Raw genomic sequence first — 18252 nt, 5'->3', positions numbered from 1 at the left:
TCTTTTGGTAATGAAAGTGCTGCAGTTCAAGGTTCCTTATGACTTTAGGGGGACATTCCAATTTGGTTAATTTTATGGTCACGTAAGAACATTATATAGAGGATATTTGGGACATTAACAGAACGTTCCCACTCGGTCCTCTGTTGGTCATTTAATAACATCCCCAATAAGAGTTTAGGGGGATGTTCTATTTTGGATATTTTATGGTCGCGCGAGAATGTTACAAAGAGGACATTTGGGAAGTTAACAGAACGTCCTATAGTAATAGTCACCTAAACATTCCCAGAACATCCTGAATGTTCCCTGAAGGTCCACCAAATAACGTCCCCCAACCTTTAAAAGAACTCCACATCGTGACTGTCTCTGAACGTTAGACAACGTCCTTAACACAGTGGGGACGTTCTGAGAATATTCTACCAAAAGAGGACGTTTTAGGAACGTCCCGAATGTTCTATAAAGGTTCAGAATTTTCCCTTTAGAGAACTTTTAGGGAACGTTGAGCAAGGTCCCGAGAACGTCGCCTTCTATGTGGGTTATTATTCAAAGGTCCTTACAGTCTACACATTACAAAAACACTGACCAAGCAAACCAATATGACCAACAATAGGATAAAAATGGCAAATTTCCATGTTCTATGTCATGTAGGCCTACATGCTAGTGTACTCCAAAACATTGAAACAAAAAAAAAGAAATAAAAAATCAATACAGCAGACATATACATTTCAAATTTAGTCTTTCTCTTCAGGAATAACAGTCCAAATCAAATGTCCCTCCCCTTAATAGCACTTGTATTTAAACAATCCTGAACAGATATGAGAAATGTCTACCTGTTATTTATTATTGTTTATTGTAATACTTAATTGTAATATGCCATCTTGCTAAGAGAGAGAGAGAGAGAGAGAGAGAGAGAGAGAGATCAACAAAACATTATGAATCAAAATAGAGAAATTATCAAATTAAAATGTGATAATGGTCTCAGGTTTAAATCTCAGCAGAATTCCATAGCAGAGTCTAAATAAACCAAGTAAAACTGCAACTGTATATCCGTGGATGTCTATCAGTAACCAAGGAGCATTTTATTTTGTGATTTTAGCATTTTATTTGCACTTATGTGATGACGATGGTGCTGATTCATTTTCAGAACAGAGGGCTTCCAGACAAACTTCAATGTTTATGTAAAATATAAATAGCTAAATGATTTTCAATAATGATTTTTTAAAAAACATAATTATACAATTAAGAGTTAAAACTAGTCTCAGATTATTATTATTATTATTTTTAATATATTTTTGTGGTCAGTACTATAATATACTGTAGCTTAATAGTAGTATAAATATATACATTTCTGTCATGAAACTCTAGATAGCACAGGCTGATAGGTCTTTTACATGCAGTCTGCTAGCAGTCACATATCATAAGCTGATTGGCCTCTGCTGATGCTGCAGCCAATGAGATTGCTTGCTCAGGATTTAAATGGTCTAGTTCAGTGTTCGCTGTAAGCTGGTCCTGCAGTGCGCTATCAAAGTTTCTCTGAAACATTCCACCTCCCCCAGCTCCACCTGCCTAGATCTGTTACAGGATTTATGTATGTCTATTCATGCGGCAGCATATCTTACATGCTCACAGCAGAATTCTGTAGAGAAATAGGCGAGTCCCTGCTTGCTCTGGAGCAGTGTGTATAGCAGATCTATAATTTTAAAATGGAAAATCAATAAACCTAAAAACTTGTAATGATTTGTTTTTATTTTGGTATGTTTTTAGTTAATGAAATATATGAAGATTGTTAAAATACATTCAAAAATCTTAATCTGTTTAATAATTACAAAGACAGCACTGTATTTACAAAGACTTTTTCTTACAGTATGTTTTCACAAATGCATTTCACAGAGTATCATACAAAAGAAACTATAATTAACATATTCAGATAAAATTAAGCAGAAATAATATAAAGTGAACAGTGAATAATTCCTTGGGGTTGTAGTCCAGACTTTATCGCCATGATGTCTCTCTTGATGACAGGACTGCAAGACACACACAAAATGGAATGAGGTTCTGGGCTTCATGGAGGATGATTGGAAAATATGTTTTTAAATTCAACTGGTGGTGGTAATGTTTCATATCACAGACACAGGGAAGACTGCATAAAGAAAGAAGGATGTGGAAAATATAAACAAAGAAAAAGAAAAGGGCTCTAGCTTAAAAAAAAAACAGCAGCATTAAACCTCAAAATCGAACATTAAAATGCTCCATTTACAGTCAGACATTTTACAGCCTGACCTTGAGTCTGTTGCAACATTTCTGTTCACGCACGTGATCAATATGAGCAGCATCCACTGGAGGCAGTTCCATAGAGAGACATGAAACGAATAACTACTTAATTTCTTTCTACATAAAACACTTGTGCCTGGCAGGAAACATGGAGCAAAGCACACCGGTAGCTCATGATTCACCTGAGCCTGCATGAAATAACCCCAAGGCAGTGCAGGTTTCAACAAAATGGGAAGGTGATCATTTTGTTTGTAGTAGCTTGACACAGCAAGACAGAGGCCTGCTATCTGATTATAGGAAACCACAGAAGACAAAATGAACATGCTGGTTTGTGTTCTTTCTTTCGCTGTCTTTTTGGCAGAGAATTTACAGCCCATTACAGTGCATTTGACAATACAAAGAGCCACCAGCAAGGAGAGGAGTTGTGCAGTAAAATGAGTGTGCATTCTGAGAAGCAGGAAGAGGTAGAAGTGGACAAGCAGAAGACTTAAGCCAGCAGAGGGCAGCAGTGTGCAAGCTGTGTGTCACACATACACACCCTCTGGATGAAGGCTGGAGACAAGCGGGTTCTGGAGGCTGCGTGGGTTCCCAAGGATTTGCTTGGCAGTGGTGCGAGGGTTAAACTCCAAGATGGAGGAATTTGAATCTGTTGTAAACACAGTGTCAGTTATTTGGTTATGTATAGTTTTCTTCTGAAACCACCAGATAGTGTTTTCCCATTTGGAAGACATTCATAAAAACATATTAGCCCCATGTATAGTGGAAAAGACCCAACTAGCGGCGTATGAAAACTGCTTGTAATTTTACACACCTTCATCACTCTGTCCATCAGGCTTGAGGAGAGCAAAATCGATCTCTTCGGTTTGCTGATTGGATTGTGCTGGAGTGACTCCTGTTTGCAGGATAAATTGCTGCAGGTTACACTGGCGTAGCTCCTTGTTCAGATCATCCATTTCCTTGGTTTTAGCCTACAGGGGAACATAAGAGAGATTTAGTGTTGGGTTGGAGGAAAAAGTTGAAGTAGTGACTTTCAACATCAATGTTCCTTTATCACATAGTTCTCTTTTCTTGTAATGAAATGCCTACACAGACTTAAAGGGTTAGTTCACTCAAAAATGAAATTTCTGTCATTAATTACTCACCCTCATGTCCTTCCACACCCATAAGACCGGAACACAAATTAAGATATTTTTGATGAAATCCGAGAGGTGTTTTTATCCTCCATAGAAAGCAACGAAATTACCACATTCAAGGTCCAGAGAAGTATTAAAAACATAATTAAAGTAGTCAACGTGACTACAGTGGTTCAACCTTAATGTTATGAAGTGACGAGAATGCTTTTTGTGCGCAAAAAAAACCCCACAATAACGACTTTATTCAAAAAATTCGTCTCTCCCCTGTCATTCTCCTGAATGAGCTGGCGTTCTGACATAGGACACAAGGAAGCTCTGAATGTAAACAGCGTAGGAGAATGACAGGGGAGAGACGAATTTGTTGAATAAAGTCGTTATTGTGTTTTTTTTTTTGCGCACAGAAAGCATTCTCGTCACTTCATAACATTAAGGTTGAACCACTGTAGTCATGTTGACTACTTTAATGATGTTTTTACTACTTCTCTGGACCTTGAATGTGGTAATTTCGTTGCTTTCTATGGGAGCTAAAAAAAAAAAAAACTCTCAGATTTCATCAAAAATATCCTAATTTGTGTTCGAGTTTGGAACGACATGAGGGTGAGTACTTAATTACATCGTCATGCTAAACACACACAATCTCACTCTTTTTGATTTAAACCATCAAAGGTATGACTAGTATTGTTGGTGATAACAGCAACCTGAAGGACGAATTAATATAGCACTGCCCTTGCAGATGGGAGTGAGACAACAAATGAAGTAATAGTGAAGTAGTGTGTACAGTATATAGCCCTGAGTTTCAATTAGTCATGATGAGTGCTCACAACATGCTTTTGTGTGTCCGCATTTAATGTACTGGTGTGAGGCAACAACTAGTACAAAGTGGTTTTATGTAAGGGATACTGTACAGTCAGCAAGTCATTATCATTAACTAAGCCCCGACAGGGTGATACGTGAACATGAAATGTTGAGTTGAAATTACTTCATAATCCTACCTGTATATAATCTTAAAAAGCTTCGACTAATAAAAAATTAAACAAAATAATCAGGCTAGCAACAGAACTAACACAATAACAATATTACAGTAATATTAACACTGTGGTCCACTGAGGTCATTTACACTACAATCAATAACTGAGATGAAAGATGCCGCAAGTTGCCTTTGTATGAAACAAGAGAGGCCGAGTCTGGTGTGATACGAGAGACGTAAGTGTTGTGCCGGTGAGCAGGCTGATATAGACCTTAGTCAGGTTAGACGCCAGATTGACTTTAACATGGATGAAAATGAGGCTGTGAGGGATAGACTTACAATGTTTACAATGGCAAGCACTGTATAAAGGTCTTAGATCAAGAAATTTTCACAACATTCAATAATGTTTTTTTTTTTTTTGTCTACTAAAAGATTTATTTTTTTTAGAAAGATGTTTTGTCATCTGAACAATCAGCATGTTGTTAAACAACAGTATAATCCACTGAACGCACTGTACTTCTATCCCTCACAGCCTCTTTTTCATTCCTGTCAAAACTTAAATATGGCGCTGCCCTGATTAAGGTCTATACAGTGTTGCCATGACATTGGCAGATATTACAGAATATCAGACAACCAAATGCCAAGATTGACCAATCAGAATCAAGTATTCCAGAGAGCCACGTAATAGTAAAGTAGAATGGAAATTACTTGTTTGCACCCGAAATCGCATACTGAGTAGGTACTACATTTGATGAAAAACGATTCTTTCGTGACTGTTAAAAAATGTGTGCAGTATGAATGAAATCTGGGTGTACTACATCTGTAATGTTGGTCTTGATCTACGGCGTTAGTTGAATAGCTACACTCACATTCACAGCTCCTCACCCGTGGCTTCATGGGATAGTAAAGTATCCATCGAATGCACACTCCAGAATCTCTGCGGAAGTAGTAAGTCATCCGGATAGATTATAACTACTGTTTTTCAAATACTATAGTTGTGTTCCAAATATACACTATGCACTTACACTATGCACTCAACCATCTAGTGTATAAATTTATAAGGTTATTTTTAGTATTTGAAGTGCACCTTTACTTTTTGGTATTTTCAGTCTGAATACACTAATCGCAATATTTATACTACAAAATGGTATAGAATAGTGCATAAGTACGTGAATTGGGATGCACCTTTTGTCTTTGGACATCCTACTCTTTTCCTGTACTGTTTTTCACATTCTATATAGTAAGGAAGTATGCATATTTGAATGCAGCATATAACCCTGGCATTATTTGGTGACTCTAGTACTTGTCCACTGTTACATTCCTGTCTTGAGTTCCCTTGATCTTGTGTGGACTTTTATGTTATTTCCTGTTCTGCACCATGTTTTGTAGTCCTTTGTAGTTTTTTCTTGATGATTCTTTGATTGTTCCCAGGTCTGTCTTATTTGCCAATTACCCCTTGTGTATTTAAATCCCAGTGTTTGTCATGTTCCTTGTCTGGTGTTGTCCTACGTTAATATTATGTGTGCTCTGTTTAGATCTGTTTATCTCATGTTTGGTTTGTTTTAATAAAATAGTCACTGCATTTGGATCCTCCTCTCTGATATTTCTAAACTGCCTCATAACAATCACGCAGTGAGCCCATGCAATATTGTCTCATAATATGAGAGGATACATTGATTGGATTATGCAATTTTAAACGTGAAAATGAATAAATAAACGAGTATTTGAAACTTAAACTCTAGTGGAACAATAAATTATGGATAATATGACAAGTGGGTAGCACTGAGTTATAAAAACAGAAATGCAGACCTGCAGTTGTTCATCTGCCAGCCTTAGCACCTTTTCTGTCTCTTCAATTGATGCCTGCAGTTCAGCTGCCTGACGCTGATGGTTGTCCAGTTGTTCTTTCGCTATGAGTACAGATTCTTCAACACTGGGTCTGGCTTGAAGCATACCATTTCTCTTGGTTTCACTAAGAACATGAATATCTCGCTCTAGCAGCCTCAGATTGGCTGTCTGTTTCATGCAGCCTTCGACTGTGTTTGTCTAGAGATAAATGGAGTTCATTTATTTTCTGTAGCATTTCCTTTTCTCTTTGAACTTCAGACTGAAATTCATTTTCCCAGTACTGCGTATGGGCCAGCTCAGCCTCGTTCCTCCTAAAAAACTGCTGTAGGTGGTCCATTTCCTCAAGGAGGTCAGGGGAAAGGGTTGGAGGAGGAGCCTGCTCCCACACGGCCATCTCCCTCTCTAGAGCCTCCAGCTGTCCCTGCAGAGACTGTAGCTGCCCCTGTTGTCGTAGAATCTGCTGATAGAGTGAGTCTTTGGATGGACCAGCTTGGGCAAGAGACGAGGGTGGAGATGGGGACACCCCTCGCGCTTGGGAGTCTCTGGGTGATTTTTCAACCTGTTTTACATGAGTTCGGGGTGATGTGGAGGGCCCAAGATTGAAAGTAAGACCTTTTTTTGGCTCTTTGTGTTTGAGGGGCACTGGATCTGGGGGTCTGGGTAATTGCGGGGCTCGACTTTGGTCTAAGGCTTCACTGCTCGTGGGGCCGGTGCGCCGTAGGATGAATTGCACTTCATTGCCCAACTGACCCAGTTTAGCCAGGGACTCCAATGGGCATTCATTGGCCACAAGCTGCCGTTCTTTATCCCGTAGTTTCTGGATGAGAACATACCGACCTGTTTGTCCTGGAGAGCACATTAGGACAAAACATTAAAATATAAATGCATTAGCTACTCAACAAGAAAAAAAAAAACGAGGAAGAGAGAGATGCTTAAAAACTTACCTATAGCCTGGGCAAGAGCAATGACTACATCCTGACAAGATGTATCTTCTGATAGGCCACAAACAACACGTGGAATGCCATCCACCCAAACCTTCAGCTCCATGACTGTGAGAAAGTCAATAAGGAGCGGCTCTACATCACAGTGCTCTGCTGAACAGATTGTGAAGAACAATTACTTAAAATACAGAGAATATTTAAGTGAAACAAAAACAAAAGTGGTCAGAACAGAAACAACCAAAGGCATAATTTGGATTTGAACAGGAAAACAGGTTTGTGAACTGTGAACTGTCCTTAAATAGTCATAATATCAGGAGTCAGCATTACATTTTTAATTCTGACCCATTAAGCAGTTTAACTTTTAGGATGATTCAACAAAAATGATCCTTTGTTTTTAAAATGAAGTGGTTAAGCAGTAACTGATTCTGTTCCTTTCTCTCGCCTTCAGAAAGGAAAATTGTAATTTTAGTTAAATTCACTAAACTCACCAAAAACTGTAACAAGAGACTTAGTCTGTGCAATAATACACTCAAAAGGTTTTGGTATTCGATTATGAGGAATGTTGCCTTACAAGTCGGATAATGGCAAAGTGCGCCGTGGATTAAACCAATGAATGCCAAAATGCATTATAAACATTGTTACTGTTAGATAATGTTTTATACTACATCAAAGAGATGTGATGAAAACTCATATGTTATGTAGCTGTTATAACATGGTTCAATAGGATGAACACTTTCAACCTGACACCACATTTCTCTAGAAGCATGCATGGTGAAATGTTAATCTAGACCGTAAAGGAACCAGTTGTATTTTTCACAAAGCACCTCTCAAAACAACTTCTGCTTCATCATGTCAGCAATGCAAGACAATAATCCCCTTTATCCAACACATTAATGAGAAGTCATTTAAAAAGAAAAAAGAAAAATTAATTAAACATTTTTAATAGTGAGACACAACAGATCAAAGTCCTTCAAGGATATCTCCCCTATACAGCATGATCTGAAAATCTGAAAATCAAATCTGAAACACAGATGTTTCATTTACTTCTGCCAAATGAACAGGTTAAGACACTGGATCTCTTAAAAACTGTCTGTCCTTATGTTTTTTTAATCTGCTTTGTGAGGTGAGTTAGCATGTGTCTCATGTCCTCAACCTGCACATAATGCTTGACTCCTGAGGCAATCATTAACCAACCTTCACATTCCTGCAAACCTTGAAACTGTGCTCACATGCTCAAAGAATGTGTGTACTGTACTCCCAGTCACAACACTTCTGCCTGTCACACTAGGTCATTCATTTAACAAAATGGAAATAACCTTAAGAGATTCAGGATAAAGTTAAGACTATTGTTTGTCTTTTAGTTTCTCTACAGAACTTGGCTAAGGTTTCGTTGTTTGTTTTTCATAATACTATATTGTAACAGAGATGTCATGTCTTTGGCTTGATTAAGCCACACCTCTGTTAAATGTTGTAATCAATTATTTTAGCACAATGACCTTCACAGATTTAACCTTAATTAAATGTTAGGCTAAAATGCTGGAACATTTTGTGTTTTTATGAGTCATAGCTGCTTTGACACGTTGAATGTGGTCTATTTATTTTTCCAGTGTTTTTTTTTTTTTTTTTTTAGGATAACATTCACACATCAGCTTGAAAATACCGGTATGTCAATGACTGGAAATGACTTTAAACTCAGTTTTCTTTTCTCCCCGCATGAGGAGAAGTGTTTTAGTTTTATCTGTAACACTTTACAATAAGGTCTCATTTGTTAACATTAGATAATGTATTACTAACATGAACTAACAATGAGCAATACATTTTTTACAGTATTTAATAATCTTTGTTCATGTTATTTAATAAAAATCCAGCTGGTCATTGTTTGTTCATGTTAGCTCACAGTACATTAATTCATTTTAACAAATTACATTTGATTTTAATAATGCATTAGTAAATGTTGAAAATAGCATTAACTAAGATTAATAAATGTTGTGGAAGTATTGTTAATTCTTAATTCGTGTTACCTAATGTTAATAACTAATGAAACCTTATTGTAAAGTGTTACCGTTTTACCTGTCCAATGTGACACTGCTCAATGGCAAACTCTCATGGCAATTTAGAACTATTTTATGTTTTGGCATATTGCATGTTTTCATATACGATTTGCTTACAGTCACCATGAAATCAAAAATGACAGTTCAAAATCAAGTCCTGTCCTACATCTTTTTTTCTTGTCCAAGAAGCCGTTTCACTCGGATATGCGTCACAATAGGGAAGAAAAGACTATCACAACTTCCCTACCTGGTTAAAGGATTAGTTCGCTTTCAAATAAAATTTTCCTGATAATTTACTCACCCCCATGTCATCCAAGATGTTCATGTCTTTCTTTCTTCAGTCGAAAAGAAATTAAGGTTTTTCATGAAAACATTCAAGGATTATTCTCCTTATAATGGACTTCAATGGCCTCCAAACGGTTGAAGATCAAAATTATAGTTTCAGTGCAGCTTCAAAGGGCTTTAAATGATACCAGACGAGGAATAAGGGTCTTATCTAGCGAAACGATTGGTCATATTCTAAAAAAATTTAAATGTATATGCTTTATAAAAACAAATGATCGCCTTCCAAAGAAAGAAAGACATGAACATCTTGGATGACATAGGGGTGAGTAAATTATCGGGAAAATTTTATTTGAAAGTGAACTAATCCTTTAAGTTCACTTTGTAAAATAGTTGCATTTTCTCATGAGATCAGGTTGTGTGCAACCGCAGAGCCGCAGTCTCGAGACCCTCTTGAGGCTCATGTGCGAGATGCTGAAAAAGCAGCAAGAGCAAGACGCACCGCAACGGTCCATCTAGAGCACGTTTAAATTTATAAAGCAGTACAATGGAACTCAAAACACATTATGATCCAGCGTTTATTACTGTAAACAGCACAGAACAGTCACGACTTCTCCATCAAAACTTAATGAATGGCCCAAAGCTGTATGTGTGAATTGTGAAATCCCCTGTAGCATGTGTTGCTGTGAAAAACATTCCATTTTCAGAAAGGTGTTCATTTCTATTTGTGTACAAATACAGCCATATCATTACAATACAATTAAAAAGCTGTGGTGCAATAAACACAATGCATTCATGCAACAGCCTATAGTTCTGTTTTTATTACTGCTAAGGACAAAGGTCTGATCTGATTTATCAAGCATATAAACTTGCATCTCTGTGCATGTACTTCTTATTCAGCAACAGTTTAAAAAATAACACAACAGTTTCAAAATTCACATTTGAGGTATGATCACGTGTAATTTATGTTGTAAAGCAAAAAGTGGAAACCTATATAAGCAATGATATCCACATATCTTGTTTTACTCACACATCCAAAACAGCTATTCTAAAAATGCAGGACTACAAAACAAACAGCTCTGTACAGGTAAAGTAGAACATGTTCTGTTAAGTTTTAAATAAGTTTTAAACATCTCAATACCTCTATTTCACTTTAAAGAAGAATAGGAAATGCAAGAAGAAGTAAATAATATAATTTTCATGTTTTAAACCTATTAAAGCTGCAGTCCGTAACTTTATTTGGTTAAAAATTATCCTAAATCAATTTTTGAGCAAGTACATAACCAGTCAGTGTTCAAAACTATCTCCTTACCATAGCCCGATTCACAACAGTAAGCAATAATAATGTTTTATAATAATAAAATCAGTACTGGTGGGTTGCCGCGGGAAATTTGAGCATGCAGCTGTTTGTCTTTGCGCCATTACATCACGTCTGTTTACATGAAGGAGTCCCATCTAGTAGGCTATATGGCATTTGAGGATGCTGCTGGTAGCGGATCATTTATAGTCTTTTCTCACAGCAGCTGGAATAATTAAACTTATCATTTTGATGGTGGATTGTAATCCAAAAAAGGTCCAAATGACAATCATGGACTGGAGATTCACCCGTAGTCAAAAGCAAAAGACTCTGGACTGCGGAGTGGCTACAGAAATTGAAATCTACAGGTAACGCGCTAATACACACTAAATACACATAGTCACGCAATACTGATGTTGTTAACATTAACAATTTGAGAACAATAATAATAATATGCATGGTTTGATGTGATCCGAGCTAAGCGATTGTTATTGTAATGCTTTTTTTCTGATGGTCAGAACAAAAGTGGCAGACATGTTACTTGTTCAGATGACATTTTCCAGTGAAAATTCTTATTTTGATCATACTTCCAAGACATAGAATCTGTGACTCCGAGGTACAGTATCTGCCGATGTGGTGACTGACAGCAAACATTAGATACATCCGCACTGAGGAGCCGTGCCGAGGCACAACCCACGTAAAGATGATTATACCGCAAATAACTGCAATTGCAGGTTTCAAACAGAGATGGCGACAAAGAGGCAAAACTTACGGACTGCATCTTTAAACAAGAAAAACAAAGAGTCAGCAAACTTTGTGAACAGCTTCCTCTCTGTCTGTAGCAGATCTGATGATGTGAGTGTAATCGCACACTATGCATCTACGTCAGCAGACCTGCAGTAGATCCTGGTCTTTTAAACTACACAAATCTGCCATGAAGTGTGGAGTGGGGACCCATGAAATCTGCCTACTTTTTGCCTAGACATTCCATTCCTGAAATTTAAGGCCATAAACCCTAAACCAGTATCATGACCAGGAACATCAAAGATTCAGTGGTTCTAACTGACTCTGCGAACTCAGTAATGCAATATTATGTGAAGAATTAGGAATCTAATAATGAACCAGCATCAAGGCACTTACACTTTAAATCATATAACAAATTAAGACAAGCAGGTAATTTATTACTAGCATCAATTTCACAAAGTTTATTCTACAGCTAAGTTTGAATTGTCACTTGTTTGAATATGGTGTTTTTGAAGGTGTGAAGCTCAAATATGCTTGGGAAAACCATCCCTTTTCTCATGTTTCCCTGTCAACATGGGCTTTGAAGAATACCCAGGAGGGCACATGCTACTAGAAACATATGGCAAACTAGAAATACAGGATTCATGCTCTTTTTTCAGTCTGAGGATGACAGATGATCCATTGTGGTCATAAGACCTTTACATGTCTGACAGCTAAATGACCTATAGTATAGGGAACTCTCTTTTTTGACCTGAAATGTCATCTGATAGTTCACCTATACTAAGACACTGTATGTTGATGGCATTCTCACTGAACAACGAGAACCAAGAAAAATGTTCCATTTGTTATGTGAACCAGCCAGAACCAGGCTCAGGGATGTGTCTCACAGGCATTAGGTTTCTTGTGTTAAGGGTGAAACTGGCCTGCTTACGTAGATCAGCATATCTAAACCTTCCCCATTGTGTGCAGAAGGAGTGTACTACCTCCCTCTCATGTGAGTTCATTGACGACTGCAAGCAAATAGTGTCTCCAAACAAAGTACGATACCTTTGGTATGCAGCATTACAGGTGCATCAACCTCACTTTTCCTGCTAAAGAATTCCAGACGAATTTTAAGTAGAAAATAAGTTTTTTTTTTAAACAGAACTCTCTTGCTAAAAAAGGAAATAGCAGTAAGAGGTTATAGTAAGTCTGTGTGAGATGCACATTACCACTTCTGTTTCAGCTCATCTACTTCAATGTTTCCCAGCTTTTTTTGTCTTATGTACCCCACAGTCTCATCAATAATGCTCAAGTACCTGTTCACTAAAACCAAACCAGAAGTGTGTTCCTTTTAGCATTACCATTAAAACACACTATGTTTTTATTGTAAGCCATTTTAAGAAAATTTTTGTTTTATATAGTTAAACAATCTAGACCCTTCTAAGAACGCATTGAATCTGCATAAGAACCCCCTGGATTGTGCGCATCCCTGGTTCACTCAAAAAAATTAATTGTTGAATGAACATGATTTAATCGTAGCACCCATTACGCATCTAATCAAATCAAGTAAACTTGGATTGCTTTGAATATTTTATATGAACACAATATACATTTGTAGTTTAAACATGATTTTAATATGTCAGTGTAACTTCTTTGCAACAAGTTGAATCAAAATGTTTGTATTGTGTTACTGTGGCAATGCACTTTAATTCAACAAAATTCTGCCTTGTTACACCAACTAGTTAATGTCCTGTTCATGTATGGTTATGGTAGTACAATGAATAACTATCTTGTTTTTTCAACTAGAAATTAATTTAAATTGATTTATGCAAACAATGATGATCTAAGTTGATCGTAGAACCATTGCCACCAACACAACTAGGATCAACTTAGGCTTGCGATGCTTTTGGGAAACACTATCCAGAGCACTACCATAGTGATCACTTTATTATTAAAGTGAAATGAATTCCTGGTAGCTGGTCCTCAACCCAAGCACAAGCGTAACACTTCTCCACAATGGTAACCCCAAAATTATTAACAGAAACTTTTAAACACCAACATAAAAGAACTGTAACCATTAAAAAGACACTCCATTTTCTCATCTTGATAAAAAATGCTTAAAATAAAACTTTATTTCAACATTTACTCTCTCAGTTCAGCCCCTTTGCAAAACATGATGGGAAGTAAAAGTCCTGTTTGATTGACTCCTGGTTGGGTTACTTGATTGAAACTTCATTTCAATATGAAAACATCAAGTTAAGTCAAAGAGTAATCGTTTCAAGTCAATTTAACATGAATCAATCACATTTAAACCAGAAACCTGATACAATGGTGTTGAATCAAAATAAACTGTTTAAATAAAGTGAACAGTATCAAAAATCATTTTTTTGAGTGTTGGAAATCTCAGATTTACTAGAATTTCCACAAAGTATAACCACAAACTCACTTTAGGTTGGGAGTGGTCCTCTCTTTCAAACCATTCTCAGAGCGAGACAACCTCTCCACTTAATTTACGACATGATTCGTAGCCTTGAGCTGCAGGAACATAAATCAGATCTGCTCTTTCTTTCTTTTTTTTTCTTTTTTTTTTTACACACATTAATTTTCATCACTAATGCTTTTCAAACTAGTTTCAAGATCCGTAATTTAAAATGCATCAATTATAATTTATGCAGGTGGTCAGTTAAATGAAATCGACCATTTTCCATCACAAAGTTTGCAAACAGCAGTAGATGTGACTGTAGTTTGTTTTGCATATCCAAATAAAGTGACATCATTTTGTCAGGTGATTGGAATGCAGCAGAATTTTAATGCAAATTTGTGTAATTAGATATGTCCTTAAATGATCCGAGGAAAAAATGTGTAGTTGGTGAATGAAGTAATTGATTGCTGAGTTAATAAAAATCTTCAAAACATCAAGGTAAACTATTTGTTTGTTGAGCACACGAAATGAGGAAAGGTAAATGACAGTAGACCTTGTCAACAAAGTATCAGAAAAGAGAAATTATTGTTTTTAATCTGTATGGCTGAATGCCAGCTTTGCAAACTGATTTTAATTATTCATTTGTTTATTTATGAAATTAAATTTCAAATATTCAAAAAGTCTATAAAAAAGATAGTTACTCAACAGTTACAGCCAGAGGAACTTCATCAAAGAAATATCATCGGATACAGCACTATGCCCAGATGGTTAAACAAACAGATCCTTATCAAATCACAAATACAAACTCTACACAGTTAAAACCAAGTAGTAATTTACTCAGGCATTATTCAGGTCTACATTTACATAAGTGACAGAATGAGTCAAAGGACCTGAGCACAGCAGTTTTCACTGAGAAAACTCATATTGGACAATCCCCACAGTCCAACCGTCAAGTGAAATACATGTCTGCATTAGCCATGGACAATACACAGCTGAATTATGACTAAACCATTCTGACTAATTACCCTCAGGCATTTTTCCCTTTTCATTAATAAAAGCAGGTTTTTACAAAACCTGGTAACCTCCTTTTTTTTTTTTAACAACAGACTGCTTCCAAACAGAAATGGTTTACCTGTATCGGGTTTCTGTAAACTATTTTCAGTTCCTTATTACTGATAAAAATCAATGACATAATCCAAAAACAACTTCAGCTACTTTTTCCTTGTTTGAGCTACTTTCCATTCCAGACAGGATGGAAACATCTGTGTAAAATTTGTCACATTTTATTGTAAAGTCTTTAGACTAACTAGACAAACCTGCTGGTCAGAGAGAAAGCTATATTTACCTTAGAGTTGAAAGCTTGCTTCTGTGTGTCCCCCTTCCTGGTTACCATGATGAATAAATTTCAAAAAGTACCTTCCTCAAACGTGTCTAATGTAAAATCAAAGAGTTAACCTGTAACACAGATGTTAGTGTCCAACAGGTGTTGTTTTTCCCGTATCTATAGGAGCAGGATTAATGGCGCACTACTCGTTTCGTCTCTTGACTCGCTCTTTCCGCTCTCTACAATGCTGACACATAGCACAGCCTTCCCATGCTCCTCCCCCTCCACAGGTAATACCAGTAAAAGTGCTCTCATTATCTCTCTCTCTCTCTCTCTCTCTCTCTCTGTATATCTCTGCCCTACTTCTCATTCTCTCTGTCAGTATTTTGTCAAGACCTTAACACGGTTTGTAAAACTGACAAAGTGTACACTTAGTATTACTTTATTTTTTTTCTGTTGCCTGTCATTGTTTTTATGTAACATAACTGTGGTCATTGTGTTTCTGTATAGATCAATTGATTAGGCTTCCTCTATAAACTGAATAACTTCCGCCTTACAACTTACCAGATGATACCTGCCTGTAAGAAAATGTAAATGTTGTAACAATAGGATGTTGTGGGGTAGTTACCAGGCCATTGCTATGAGGTATATAAGTTGTTTTTTATGCATTGCTGTGCTGTTGCTAAAATGTGAATGTTATGAGTGGTTACTAGGGTGTTCTGGATTGTTCATTTTAGGAGTAGGGAACATTATTCTGGGGAAGGGAATTGCTAACATCATTTTAAGGTGTTGTGTGCTATTTCCAGTGTCTTGCTATGTGGTTGCTAAAGTCTTAGTATTTTGTAACACATTGATGTAAGGTTGATAAGGTGTTTTGGGTGGTTGCTAGGCAATTGCTTACCAGCCCAAGTCAAAAAAGCCCAACCCCATAGTATCTTTTTGATAATCTGAAATGGCTCAGGACACCTAGATGTAAGGAATTTTTACTTTTATTTTCTGCTAGGTGAAAAATGTAAACTACCGTTCAGTACCATTCACCGGTCAGTTTACATTTCTTTTTTTTTTTTAATGTTTTTGAAATAAGTCTCTTTTGCTCACCAAGGCTGAATTGAAGGCTGAATTTGATCAAAAATACAGTAAAACAGTAATATTATGAAATATTATTACATTTCATTATTATATATTATTATAATTTTACATTTCTTACATGTTCAAAACAATTGTGCTGCTTAATATTTAACCGTTTTGACCAATTTGATGAATCTGTACTGAATAAAAATATTAATTTATTTTAAAAAATCTTACAGACCCCAACATTTTGAACAGTATAACTGATTCAGAAAAAAAGTTAAAACCCCAAATCTATAATCCTAAGCATGAGTAAAAGTAATACCACTTGCTGCAAACATATATTTTAGAGTGCTATAAAGTGTTTTAAACACTTGTTGCGCTACATGATCATTAAAGGGTTAATTAACCCAAAAATGAAAATTCAGTCATTAATTAGGCACCCTCATGTCGTTCCAAACCCATAACATCAAATCTTTTTTAATGAAATCTGAAAGCTTTCTGTCCCTCCTTTGATAGCTACACAACTACCACTTACAAGCCTCAGAAAGGAAGACATCATTAAAGTAATCCATGTGACTCCAGTGGTTTAACCTAATTTTTAAGAAGCGACGCGAGTGCCTTGTTTGCGCAAAAAACATAATTTACCAATTTATTTACAAAATGTTAATCTCCAACGTACGTTTACGAGAGCACCACGACGCATTCGTGTCGTGTTGAAGCGAGAGCAGACGTTGTTGCGTGAATAAGCGTCAGAGATTATGATGTGGAGTCACATGGATTACTTTAATGATATCTTTACTACCTTTCAGGTGCTTGAAATTGTAGTTGTGTAGGCTGTCAATGGAGGGACAGAAAGCTCTCAAATTTCATATTTCATTCTTCATTTGTGTTCCGAAGATGAGCGAATGTCTTACGGGTTTAAAACGACATGAGGGTGAGTAATTAATGACAGAATTTTCATTTTTGGGTGAACTAACCCTTTAAACTGCCACATTAACACATGAAAGGCCGCTACCCTCAACATAATCGGAACCTCCCAAGACAAAGCAGGTAAAAGCTCTGAATATCATTTAGTTAAACATCAATACAATGATATCCTGCATGGGCTCTTGGGACAATATTTGTACTACATATAACACAACATTTCTTACAAAAATCATTTACATACAAAGTATTACTGCTACACAAGCAAACTTTCCAGTGCTTTTCATATTTTAAAGAAATTACAGCATGCCAACTTGTTGCATCACTAGAGGTGATGTTCAAGATGGCCTGCAGAGATTGCCTTTATTTTATGCTTTTACTATCAACATGGCCACCTTGATGACTCTATGTTTGCTCTTAATTTACATGACAGAGAGAGGGAAAGGCTCACATCACTCCTGAGGCAACAGCCACCGTTATCTACAATGGAACATCTTGCACTTGTTAGACATGGTGCAAATGAAGTCTGAAAGTGATGAACGCCGGAATGAAACAAATGACGAGACTAATTGCTCAAAGCACAATGCATTTAACAATCCATTTCTTTCAATAGATAAAGAATTGTGGCAACTCAGTCACCAATATTCAAGTACACTAGCCTATTCCATTTATATTCTTTTATGGCATACTTTGGTTACTGATCAATGACAAGCATTGAAAGAAACTCACCTGATGCAACATGTAAAATAATTATAAAATGTCATGCATTATCTTTCAGGACCCCCTCATCGTGTGTGAGCTCTCTGCAGCTTTCAGTACAAGAAGCTTTCATTACAAGAAAATATACTTCTATGGCTAAACAGCACATTACATTGTACATCTCATCTATTGACTTACCTCTTATAAACTCTTGAGATTCACAGGAGATGAGAGAGTGAAACAACAAGCAGAATGTAAAAAATGATCTGTGTGACTTTGTCAAGGCCTCACCAGACAAG

General features: G+C 36.6%; 1 protein-coding gene across 1 annotated transcript; it reads right to left on the bottom strand.

Annotated features, from left to right (window-relative positions):
- Positions 1-1725: 1725 nt before the first annotated feature.
- rassf7b (Ras association domain family member 7b) lies at positions 1726-15499 on the bottom strand. Its single transcript, XM_051900919.1, is given in 7 exon segments — positions 1726-2021; positions 2807-2914; positions 3080-3236; positions 6178-6393; positions 6395-7062; positions 7161-7310; positions 15281-15499. Coding segments are annotated over 6 exon segments (1284 nt in total). The 5' UTR covers positions 7264-7310; positions 15281-15499; the 3' UTR covers positions 1726-1989.
- Positions 15500-18252: the final 2753 nt, after the last annotated feature.

This window comes from Ctenopharyngodon idella, chromosome 7 (genome assembly GCF_019924925.1).
Source record: "Ctenopharyngodon idella isolate HZGC_01 chromosome 7, HZGC01, whole genome shotgun sequence".
In the NCBI taxonomy this organism is placed as follows: Eukaryota; Metazoa; Chordata; class Actinopteri; order Cypriniformes; family Xenocyprididae; genus Ctenopharyngodon; species Ctenopharyngodon idella.
This window is presented reverse-complemented; position numbering and strand designations above follow the sequence as displayed.